This window comes from Marmota monax, unplaced genomic scaffold (assembly GCF_021218885.2).
Source record: "Marmota monax isolate L192 unplaced genomic scaffold, Marmota_monax_Labrador192_F-V1.1 WCK01_AAM20220418_F8-fsc00113, whole genome shotgun sequence".
Classification (NCBI taxonomy): Eukaryota; Metazoa; Chordata; class Mammalia; order Rodentia; family Sciuridae; genus Marmota; species Marmota monax.
Window position 1 is genome coordinate 16101 of NW_026694479.1, and position 12542 is coordinate 28642.

Sequence of the window (12542 nt, forward strand, 5' to 3'; positions counted from 1 at the left end):
CTCGCTCGTCTCCCAAGTTCTTGCTTTTCTTTCAATGCACTCTAGGTAAGTACTCTACCACTGAGCTACATCTCCAATCCTATATTTATAAGTCTTCTGTAGGAATCTTTCCCCCTTACACATCGTGTAATTTTCTTGCTCACAGAAAAGATGAGTTAGTTGATCACCTTTACTCTAGAAAGAGTAAAGGTGACTCACTGATCCCTAAATGAAGTACTATTAGGGGACCAAGTAAGTTTGCAGCACCACCCACCCCACCCCACCCCAGCTTTGCTCTACCTAGGAATATAAATGCTAGTTCATATGGTCATTCTATGCCTAAAATTTTGAGAAACTGCCAACTGTTTTCCATTTCCAATTTCTAATGAGAATGAATAAGGGTTCTAATTTCTTCATACTTCATCAGTATATTATTAACTATTTTAGTTGCCCCTATTAGATATGAAATGATATCTCATGTTAGTTTTGATTTACATTTCCCTAATGTATAATGATGTTGAGCAGGCTTTCATTTGCTTACTGAACATTTGAATATCTTTGTAGAAATGTCTATAAATTCTTTCTCCATTTTCAACTTGGGTTATTTGTCTTTTGATTATTGAGTAACAAGAGTTCTTTCCATATTCTTGACATAAGCCACCTATCAGATACATGATTTGCAAATATTTTTCTCATTCTCTGAATTGTCTTTTTACTTTCTTGATACTGTCCCTTGACATACATAAATTTTTAAGTTTTAAAGTCCAATTTACTTTATTTGTTGTTTATGAATTAAGATAAGATCATGTGTTGTTACAGTGGGATCTAATCCAATAGTACAGGTGTCCTTGTAATCATAGGAAACTTAGAAACAAAGAACAGACAATGTGAAGATACTTGAAAAAGATGGCCATCTACAGCAGTCTCCATTTTTGCAAGACAAATGCATTCCAAGAACCCCAGTGGATGCCTGGGACCTCAGATAGCACCCAACCTTTAATTATATATATATATATATATAATTATATAATGATATATTATTACATAATAAAATATTCAATAATTGTAATAATTATATAATAGGTTATATAATTATAATGTTATATATTATATAATTATATACTATATAATTATGATATATGGTTTATAAATATATTTAATGTAATATATGATTTATATGTACATACATACGTACTCTGCTTTTCCTATGCATATATAACTTGATAAAGTTTAATTTATAAACTAGGCAGATATTAACAATGACAATAATAAAATAGACCAACTGTAAGGATATACTATAATAAAACTGCCGGTATCAGCATCACTACTCTTGAATTTGGGGACATTATTAAGTTAAATATGGGTTACTGGAACACATACATAGTCAATCTGATAAGATGTCTACTAAGTGACTAATGGGTGGGGTAGCATACACAGTGTGGATACAAAGTACATCCTAGGTAGGATGAAACAATGGTTTGAGGTTTCATTGAGCTACTTAGAACAGTGTACAATTTAAAACTTATAAATTGTTTATTTCTGGAAGTTCCCATTTAATATTTTTTGGATCACAGTTAAATGTAACTAACACCATGAAAAAGGGAAAGTACTGTAGAAGTCATGGAGAAAGGTCTGGAACCTATCCTTCACTCCTGGTCCTCAGAAGGAACTAATACCTTAATCTCAGACTTCTAGTCTCCAGAACCATGAGAACATGAATTTCTGTAATTAAAGCCACTCACTATGTAGGGCTTTGTCAGCAGACTGACCAAACTAAAATAACAAAATAAGAAAGGTATTATTCTGACTCAACTCATAATAATAAGGAGGAGCACTAACAAAAGATAATGGAGGCAAAGATAAATCCCTTTCTGTATTCTCTTTAAAATACTGTCAAAATGCCTGAAAGTGAAATGTTTCCTCTGCAAGAACAATGAGAATAAGGAGAGTAGCAGAACCATCCTCACAGATGTTCCTTTGCTCAAAAGCCTACAAATACTTCCTCATCCAGAGTCAAGGCCAAAGTCCCCACAGTAGCAGTAAGGCCCTTCTTGATTGGGCCTTGGAGCTCAGTTTGGCTTTTCTCCTCCAACTCAGCTCTTTTTTTTTTATTATTGGTTGTTCAAAACATCACAAAGTTCTTGACATATCATATTTCATACATTTGATTCAAGTGGGTTATGAACTCCCATTTTTACCCTGTATACAGATTGCAGAATCACATCGGTTACACATCCACGTTTTTACATATTGCCATACTAGTGACTGTTGTATTCTGCCAACTCAGCTCTTCAGGCTCCCTCCTTTCCTAGAAGCTTTCAAGCTCCTGGGACAATGCTCAAGGGTCATCATCTGGGTGAGGACTTCCCTATCACATTATTTGAATGCAAAATCAGATTCCCCTGCAGCAGTTCTAGCATTCCCTACCACCCCACTTCCCCACCCCCCCCCAAACACCTACCTTTTTTCTCCAAGGCACACATCATCACCTGAAATGTGCATTTTATTTATCGCCTAATTGCCTCCCAGCCTAGTTTAGAGATTCAATAAGCGCAGAAATTTCCTTTTGTTTACTACCATAATGTCACCATCTACTAGGTGCTCATAAATGCTCAGAGTGAACATATTTGCATAGCCCTCCTTACTGAGCTAAGATAAAAAACTAATGCCTCTACAGGTAACAGGTAACTTTTTAACAATGGTCCACTTTCTACTTTGAATATAGCCCTTGATCCTCCGCCACTGAGACTTATTTTAAAAAGGGACACGTCTCTTCCTCCCTGTTCCCTAGCCTTGGGGGAAACAGGATTACCTTTCTTCCCCAGTTCTCTGTCCGTGAGCACACACACAAACCATAGGAATTAAGTAATTCAGACTTGTGAATGGTACCAGACAGAAGCTCTAAGAAATGACTATCTCCCAAATTAACACGTGAATTATAGCTCCAGACAGAGAATGTAGCCTTTGATTCACCCTTGATGGGCAGAATCACAGCCTCTAGGACAGGAGTCCCTTGTGTTTCTCTTTTGCTGGCAAAGCAATAAAACTTCTTTTTCCTTTTTCTCAAAACTGTGTCCTGGTTACTGAGGACAAAGACAGCTTTTGATAACACCTTCCTATCCTTTTTTACATAACTACTACCTTCAGTCAGTGACTCAAGGAGAAAGAAAAAGTCCCCAAACCAATGTCCCTTTTGCTTCTCTGTGCTAATTAGAAACCTGGGGAGAAAGCATGTTTTTTTTTTTTTTTTAGACTGCATGATATTTTATTTATTTATTTATTTTTTGCCTTTTTTTTTTTATTAGTTGTTCAAAACATTACAAAGTTCTTGACATATCATATTTCATACATTTTTAAAGTCTCTGGTCCAACTCTTACCTGTTTTTTGTTTGTTTGTTTTCTCACCCTGACAGGAAGATTTTAGTGAACCAGGAAATTTTTGTGAAAAGTCTACTACAGGGAGAAAGCAGTGTTTGCTTCTCCCCAGCAGATCAAGATTTGATTTACACCCCAGATTTTAATATGTCCTCCAACTTCCTATATGTGAGAGGAATATGCTAGCACCAGCAAACTACAAGGGAGCTGGAAGCCATCAGCACATCTTAACTATTCCTCATAATCATTTCTGAGTCTAAACCTTACTTCATTTGAAGAGAAACAAACAGGGAAAAAAAAAACAGAGTATATATAAAATTGACAAAACAAAAGTGAAAGAAACAGGAAAAAAGTGAAAAGAGAAAAAAATAGAGCACACACACACACACATATAAAATCAACAACACAAAACTGAAGAGAAAAAAGCTATTAACAATCCAAATCTAAAGGAAAAGATTAAGTGAATTATGAAATACCACTCACTAGAGTTATTTAAATGACTATCAAGATTATGTTTCAAGACATAAATATTAATGAATAATAAGTTTAAACCACAATATGAGAAAAATTATATAAATCATGTTTAGTTTAAAAACAGAACAGAAATACCAAATGCTCAGTTATTTTAACCTTCTAGAATCTACAACTACAGAGAATAAAGTTCCTACTAGGATACAGAAATAAAAACTAAGGTTTTAGTTAGGGTGAAATTATATTTACTTTCTCCAATGATATTATATTGTTATTTTTAACAATTTGAAAAATTGATGAAAGAAAAATATTCATGTTTGCCACATATCTGACAAAAGAAGATGGGACAAACCTAGGACCTTTAAAATGTATAATGGAAAACAAATATGTTCTTACCCTTGTGCCTCTTCAGTTGGGGAAAACTGCTAATTGTAGTTGCCTGGATTATTTCCACTACAATTTGATACCTGATTTTAAAAGAGAGAGAAAGAGAATAGATTGATTAGGAAGAAAATACTATCTTCAGAGATACTTTTATTTATGCTAAACAAGTAAACACAGAAGCTGTGAGTCCTACCCCTGGGCACTGCGCCACTTACTAATCATGACACAAAAGTCATGCACTGGCACCCCACTCTTCCTCTCCCTAAGTGTTACTACCTGTCCCACAGTGAAGGCAGAAACCTTGAGGCTAGGCTCAACTCCTGCCTCTCCTCAGTACTCCTTGGAAATCAAAGTCTGTCAATTCCAATCTCCTAAATTTGCATTGTCCAACAAGATGCCCATGAGCTACATGTGACTATTTAAACCAAGTAAATAAAATGTTTAATTCCTCAGTCACACTAGCCACATTTCAACTGCTCCATAGTCAAATGCATCTTGTAAGATCCTATTAGATGGTACAAATAGAAAGAACATTTTGATTGGTACAAAGACAGTTCTACTGGATGGTCCTTCCTAAATGCTTCTCCAGGTTGTCCTCCCCTCTCCAGTACACAGGTACTGCCTCAGTTTGCTCTCTTGTTATTTCTCACTTAGAAGACCATTCCAGACCAAAAGAGTCAAGAACATCTGCAAGGGGACTCAGATACCTGTATTTTCATGTTAACTGTCTCAGTAATTCTAACGCAGAGTGAGAGTTGAGAACCACTGGACTAGAGCACCAGCTAGATGCACATATGACTTAGAAGGCCTGAGTTAGGAAAAACACACAAAATTTTGCATTTTAAGTGCTGAGTTCAATCTGAGTCATGGCTATTTTGAGCATATTGATTTGGGCTTTATAAACCTAGTTCTTAAGGGCTGGTCAATGGTTACTAGGGTTTCCCTAACCAAACTTTTCTGCCCTGTTTCTCAGATCTTAATTATGTTGACTGTAATCTGCTTGCAATAAAGCTGTTTAACATTAATTAAGCTGTTTAACATTAATTCTTACTTTGGACACAAACTGTGCAGCATTCTAAGATTTAATGCTACATTTGGCTGGCTTTTAGCCACACAATAGAGCATATATTCTTTGGCTTTTCAACTAAAACCTAAAGAAGAAATACAAATTCATCAAAAGCATAGCTATTCATAAACTCCTGACAAATTCACATCTTTTTTATTTCTTCACTTGTATAATAAATATTGATGTCTGATTCTCACAACCTCAAAAAGCAAGTTGTTAGGAATAGTGTTGGTCTGTCCCCTGAAGACTGGCAGACACTGCTGGTTGCCTACCCAACATTCATTTTCCCTTTCTTCCTTACTAACTGAATCACAGTTTTAGTCAGGGAAAGCAATGGTTGCAGCTAAACAAGCCAACTTTCTCCCTATATGAGGGATGACCATCTGACATAGTTCTACCTGAGGAGACAAAGGCAGAAGTTGCAGGGTGCAGACTCCAGGAAAGCATTCTCAAGGTGTAGACTTCCTAGAGAAGCCCTTGCAACTTTTTTTCCTTGCCCTTTCCTCATTGTCCTGTGTGAAACAAGGATGCAGTGGAACAAGGCACAGAGCCACTTTCATCCTTTAGCAACGATAAGGAGTGAAGCCACAGGCTGAAAATGAAGTCAGAGGACAGAAGTTTACGTCTCTGATGACTTCACTGAGCTGTCAAAGCAACCCCAAACTGTCCATCTCAGGACATATTGCTGCATAAAGAAAATAAACCCCTGAATTGCTTAAGTCACTGTATATCATCTTATCTTATGATCAATGCCATCCCAGCTGACAGAGAGCTCTTTAAGGACTCCATACACAGAAAATATCTTTGGGCTGAGTATATGCCCAGGTGCTATTTTCCAAACTGAAGCCTTGCTAGGACATTACTGAGCACTGAAGTTTTCTAATGTGTCACTATCTGCAAGATGTTTACTCAGTTTCCTGAACCAGGCAGTGAGGGAATTGAAAAAAACAGGCCAACAGACACAAAAATAGAAAAAGTGGAACTCGGTGGTTCAGCCTGCCTCTGTTGGAGGAAGACTGTCCAAGAGCAAGCTCAGCACATTCGTTATATAGGCTTAAACATCAAAAGGATTTATTGTGAGAAAGCTTCTTCAAGATGAAAAAAACCTAATTTGTGGGTAAAACAGCCCCTTTAGGGCATATCAGCTTCTGCCCATAACTCTTTACCTCCAGGGAGCTGGCATTTCAACTCAAGGCCATGAACTAATAAATTCTGTGGCTTGCACAGAATCTCCCTTGAGCAGAGCATCACCACCAACTGGGAAGTTTTCAATTGGTGGCTTCCAATTGAGAAATTCCCAAGGGAAGTGTCGCCTCTATCTTTGAGCAATTCAAAGAAATGATTCACTCATGCTCAGGACACTAATGGAACTGAAATTCTTCCCAATTATGGACAAGCACAAAAATGGCTCATGATGTGAATTTTCATGTTAGTTACTACATAGTTAAGGAAGCACATATACAAATCTGGAACTATCAGAGCCCAACATTCTTGAATAAAGTCCTTAATTTAACCTTAGGACTAAAGTTCTACTACTGGAATACACTGACTTTTCATTCAACTCTAGAACACGTCTTTGAACACCTCCTTGTACACTGCCATCTGGATGTCCTGCAAATAGACTTAATGTCCAATGTCCATTCACACAACAATTCCCATTAAAAACAAACAAATAAACCAAAAAACAAATCCACATCATAAACATTTGTTACAGCAATTTCTATAAAGAAAAACATGGAAATAATCTAGGGGTCAACATTTGTTCATCTTTTCCTATGTTCTGAACACAGCAATGAACAACAGCAATATGGTCTGTGCTTTCAGGAAGCTCTGGGGATATACCAGATTGAAGATAAATCCCCCAGCCAATAATATTTATAATTATTAAGTTTACATGGAAATAAATGTTGTGACACACTGATTTTAAAAATACAAAGTGGAATGTACATTTATAATAGCAGATATGTTATGTGGGTACATGAACCAGGGCTACAAGGTAAGATGGAGATGAAATTAAAGGCAGTTATGTTAAACTGACAGAATTATAAGTCATTCTTTAACTTTTTCCAAACAATTTCTCTCTCTCCCTTATTCTCTACCTCCCTCTCTAAACCTATTCAAACTACCTTCTTTCTTGCATAGGTTTCCTTACATTTTCATTTCTAACCACCAACCTTCTCAAAATCTTATTATCCTAATTAGATATTTATCCTAATAGGAACCATCAGTCTCAAAGCCCAATTGACCTGTCCTTTGAACATTTTTAAGTAAGTTCTTTTCTTTTTCTTCCCTTGGCCACTACCCTATTTGGGGGCTCCTCCTCATGTGTGGGTCCTGCAATGGCTGAACAGTTTTAGTTGCTTGCCTGAAGCTATCTTGCTCTCTTTCACATGAAAACAGCTTGAGCAGCCCCATCAAAACACCTTCCCACTTTCCCATGACCATTTAACCTCCCTTGCTCAATATCTCCAGCAAATTCCTCAAAGGAATAACCTATATTCCAGCTTGCCATTTCATTCACTAATTAGCACTGGCTCTTTTATCCAACCCAATTTCCTTTTCTTCTCAATCTAGGTGTGGACTTCAGGTAGGTCAATTTCTAAATTGTCCTCACAAAGCTACAGTCTCCCTAGGCTCTTGCTCATGCTCTGCCTCAGAAGACAATCTCCCTACTTGTTCATCTAACTACATCTTACATATATTACTTCTTCAAGTTTTCCAAGCACCAGTTAAGCACACTTAATATATGTCTTTTCTCAAATCCTAAATTACTTCTGCTCTATAACAATACCTATTTGTTTGCTACTTTATAATGCTGTTTTAAAGACAGACTTCCACCAAGAATGCTGCGAAAAGAAAATTGTGTTCAGTGATTTTAGGGCCTAATATATCTTCAAAAAATATGACACATTTTTAAGCCTATGAAAACATTGTGGTTTTATCTAAAATAAAGATATGCTACTTTCTCCCCATCTAGATCATGAGCCTCTTGAAGAAAGGTATTGTGTCTTATACTTTATAGCACTTTCTTAGCACCAAACATATGGTAGATGCTCAATAAATACATTTTTGATGGAAGTGGAAATTAGTATAATCTGAAGGGTGATTTGTCAATAATTATTGAAATTGCAAATGTAAAAATTCATCAATCTAGCAATTTCTCTTCTAAGACTTTAAGCCAGGGATACATCTCAAGATATATGTGAAATGATTTAGTACACAATTATTCACTGCAGCATGGTGATATAACAGGAAAAATATCAGAACTATTAGAAGTAACTTAGATACTCAATAAATATTAATAAATTAGAAATAAGAGTTAACATCTCTACTACTTAACAGGTATGCATAATATTCTGGACAACTTATTCTTTTGATAGTCTTAGTGATTTCATGCTTTGGAACAAATGAGTCACTGATGGTGCTGAAGCAAATACATACTGTCTAAGTCAATAGTTAGCATTTTTTAATGAATTCATAAAATCATACTGTAATATCAGCTAACATTTATAGAATCTTTCATAGGTACCAGGTACCTATTTAGATCTTTTAATTCATATGAACTCACTTAATCCTCATAAGAGGACTATAATTGTCTCCACATTGAAGAGGAGGAAATTGGTGTTCAAATGAATTAAGAAATCTATGTGAGGTCGCCTAGAGCCAGAAATACAACTGAGGGCTACCTGACTTAAAGCTCATACTGTTTACCATTTTCCTGCAATTCCACAAAATTAAATATATGGTAGTGTCATCTCATCTAAGGATTCTCAAAGTATACAAGCATGGCCAACACCAGATAATGAGCCTTACTGACTTCTCTATCCCTCTTATATAGAGGTTCTACTCTGGTTCTACCAATGAGACCATAAGCATAGCCCACACACTCTAGCTCTTCTCCAACTCCTGTCATTTGCTCTCCTGTTTATTCTCCCTAGATTTCATATATCACTTTCCCTGCTCATCTGTTGAAATCCTGCTATTCATGGCCAGTCCTCTCTACAGTTTTCCTAGGTTCTTCTGTTTTATAGGATAAATTTGCTCCTACCCAGCTCTAAGCTCTTACTATTCCACTTCCAGAGTCACTGCAGGCATACACTTGGCTATTTACATCTACCTGGCTCTCCTATGCTAGATTATAAACAGCACGATCCCAATAGCAGAGAGTGGAATCCAAAGATACACAACCAACCCAACTTTACATACACCAGACCTGCCCCACAGTGTTTTGCATGTAGTCAGCGTTTGAAGATGAAAGTCTACTAGTTCACTTTTACTTGATGCCAAAAGGCAAAGTAGAAAATGACTTTTTTCATTCTCACTTTTCTGAACAAAAGCATACAACACCCACATCCAAATGCTGGCTGTCCTTCAGGGCCCAGGCTTTTCAGAATTCTAGGAAGCTGTTGAGAGATACCCAGCACTCATCCAGCTTTCTTCCTCCAGAAGGGGATATGGACTTGCTGGTGCAGAGTTTGGTTAGAAAATGACTGGAAATGTACAGATTGTTATATATGTTTTTCCAAATTATAATGTAAACTCAAATGTTAGGGAGAAGTGGCATAGCAAGAGTTGAGCTGTTTCACAACTCTGGCAATATCCCTTTGTCCCAGGGACAAGGAAAAAGCTATACAAAGGTAACTGTTATCTGGTCCTCTGCATAACCACCTCACCTGTCTTTTGTTTTATATACTTGGTTAAATAAATAAAGCCTGAGAACAGGTTTGCATTTATGAATTGTTCCTGACAAACTGAAACACCTAAAATGGTTCAGAGCACTTCAAAGTAATCACCTTAGAAATCTATATATTCATTGCCTTTCTACTGTCTATGTTCAGAACAGTTTTGAAATGCTTAAAAATGCATTTCAAAGTTATTTACACATCAAACCAAACACATATATGTATTCTGTGTGTGTATTTATATGTATACATATATATTCCTCTTTGTTTCATTAGGCACACATAACAGATTTTTTTTTTAATTACTACTTTAGAACTATCTGGGCATATACATTTTGGATTTCTTGGAATCAAAGATTGGAAAAAAAACTTAGTTTCAGTTATACAATATACTGAATGATTTAAAATACTGTTTTATGTTAAAAATTAGGAAGGAAACTTTATAGACGACCATATAAGTGCAAATGATAAAGAAAAACTAAAAAAATTAAAGATAATGTTTTCAGAGTTGCCACAGACTAGGGATAGTGTTTTTATTAAAGGGACTTCACTTAAAGCATTTGAGCAAAAGCTGTGATAATATTCAGCCAGCTAAGCTGACACTGTGTCTCATATCCATGGCATTACTGAAAGGGTCTGCTGGAAAATTCAGAACATGAATCAAGAGTAGTTGAGAATGTGAGCTCTGGCATCAGACAGGCCTGTGTTCACATCCTGTTTCTAACACATACTGTGTTCTCCCCAGGCACATTATGTAAGCTTTCTAAATCTTAAGAGTCCTCATCTGTGAAACAGAGTGATAGAGTTGCCTCATAGAGTTGTCATGCAGATTAAATTAGATAATACCTCTAAAAACCTGGAACAATGCCTGCCCCACAATAAATGTTAACTAATATTATTATTGTTTCTTGCCATTGTTGCTGACTCTTTAAATGGACATTATCTAGGGAAATAGTATGCAAGTGTTTGTAAAATACATATGAATATTTTTCAAGTAGTGGTACTTCTTCCTGATTATAAACATATTTTAGTCCTATCAACCAATGGCTACCAGGATCACTATATTCCAACAAAATCAGGTTTTGGGACCTAGAAATGAGCTAAAGACCATATACCAGAGAAACTGTGGAAAATCCCCCAAAGGAAAAGATGAAGTTCCTTTGGGAACCAGAGAGGAGATAAAATTTAAATGAAGCAGTATTTTGATGGGTTCAAGGCAAGGGTGTGTCAAGAAGTCAATTTTGGGTAGATCCAGGGTCCTATTTCTTTTGAATGTATAAAGTTAAAAAGTCAAGATAGATATGGTATTGTTATGGTTTGGATGTGTGGTGTCCCCCAAAAAGGTCACATGTGAGACAATGCAAGAAGGTTCAGGGAAGAAATGATTGGCTTGTAAGAGTCTTAACCCATCAGTGACTTAATCCTCTGACAGGGATTAACTGAGTGGTAACTGAAGGCTGGTGGGGTGTATCTTGGAGAGTGGAGTCTCTCTCCCTCTCTGCTTTCTGATCATCATGTGAGCAGGTTCACTCTTCCACACTCTTCCACCCTGATGTTCAGCCTTACCTCCAGTCCTGAGAAATGGAGCTGGCTTTCTAGGGACTAAGTCCTCTGAAACCATGAGCCCTCAAATAGACTTCTTCCTCTAAAATTGTTCTGGTCAAATCCTTTTAGTCACAGCAGCAAAAAAGCTGACTAAAACAGGTATGTTGCCTCCAGAAACCCCTAATTTGCAGCTTTGCATCTGGGTTATAAATCAAAGTTGTTTCTGTGGGTCAACCTGATTTAGATTCTCTAGGCAAGAGAAGAATATATTATTCTTACTGGTCTAATTCCAAAGAGAAAAGTTTCTGATAGTCTAAAGTTTCAGAGAATAAGAAAGCTCAAAGAATGGGCGCATAATGACATTTTACAGTGGTAGCTTGTACTTGGGAGAAACATGTCTCTGTTAACTATGTAGCTAATTTTAATGCCTGTTATTCCAGTCTGATAAATGGTTGGGAAAACTTCCTTAGTCTGAGCCAATCTTTACTTCTTCTAAAATAGCATATGTTCACTAAAGAAAATTAGAAAGTACACAAAGTACAACATTTAAAGTTAACCACTACTAACATATGGCATATTTTATCTTTTGTATTTTTTAATGCTGTAGATTGAATTCAGGGGTACACTACTACTAGCTATCTCCTTAGCCCTTTTTATTTATTTGTTTTTTAATTTTAAGAGGGTCTCACTAAATTGACTAGGCTGGTCTCAAATTTGTGTAATCCTCCTGCCTCAGTCTCCCAAGTAGCTAGGATTACAGGTATGGGCCAACATGCCTAACTTTTAATCTTTTTTCCTATGCAAACAATATTTCTTGCTTTATGAGACTGGGTTTATGATATACATAGACTCCCACAGCCTTTTTTATTTATCAATTTATAGGTAATATCTTCCATTATCTTTAAATATTCTAATGCTATTCCAATAACAATACATGATGATACACTGTGTAGAGTCACTGAAATTTTTTTAAAAAATTTAAATCCTTATGATTAGGCATTTTGGTTATTTCAAGCCTTTCTCTATTTTAATAAAAGACT

General features: G+C 36.2%; 1 protein-coding gene across 4 annotated transcripts in view; it reads right to left on the reverse strand.

The window, feature by feature from the left end:
• Positions 1–12542, reverse strand: part of Snx25 (sorting nexin 25) — a gene marked incomplete at its 3' end in the record, with an annotated part of 96018 nt that overhangs the window by 15465 nt on the left and 68011 nt on the right. For all 4 annotated transcript variants that reach the window (XM_058571182.1, XM_046419041.2, XM_046419039.2 and 1 more), the window contains 1 exon segment: positions 4222–4292. In XM_058571182.1, the coding sequence (XP_058427165.1) occupies positions 4222–4292 (71 nt within the window).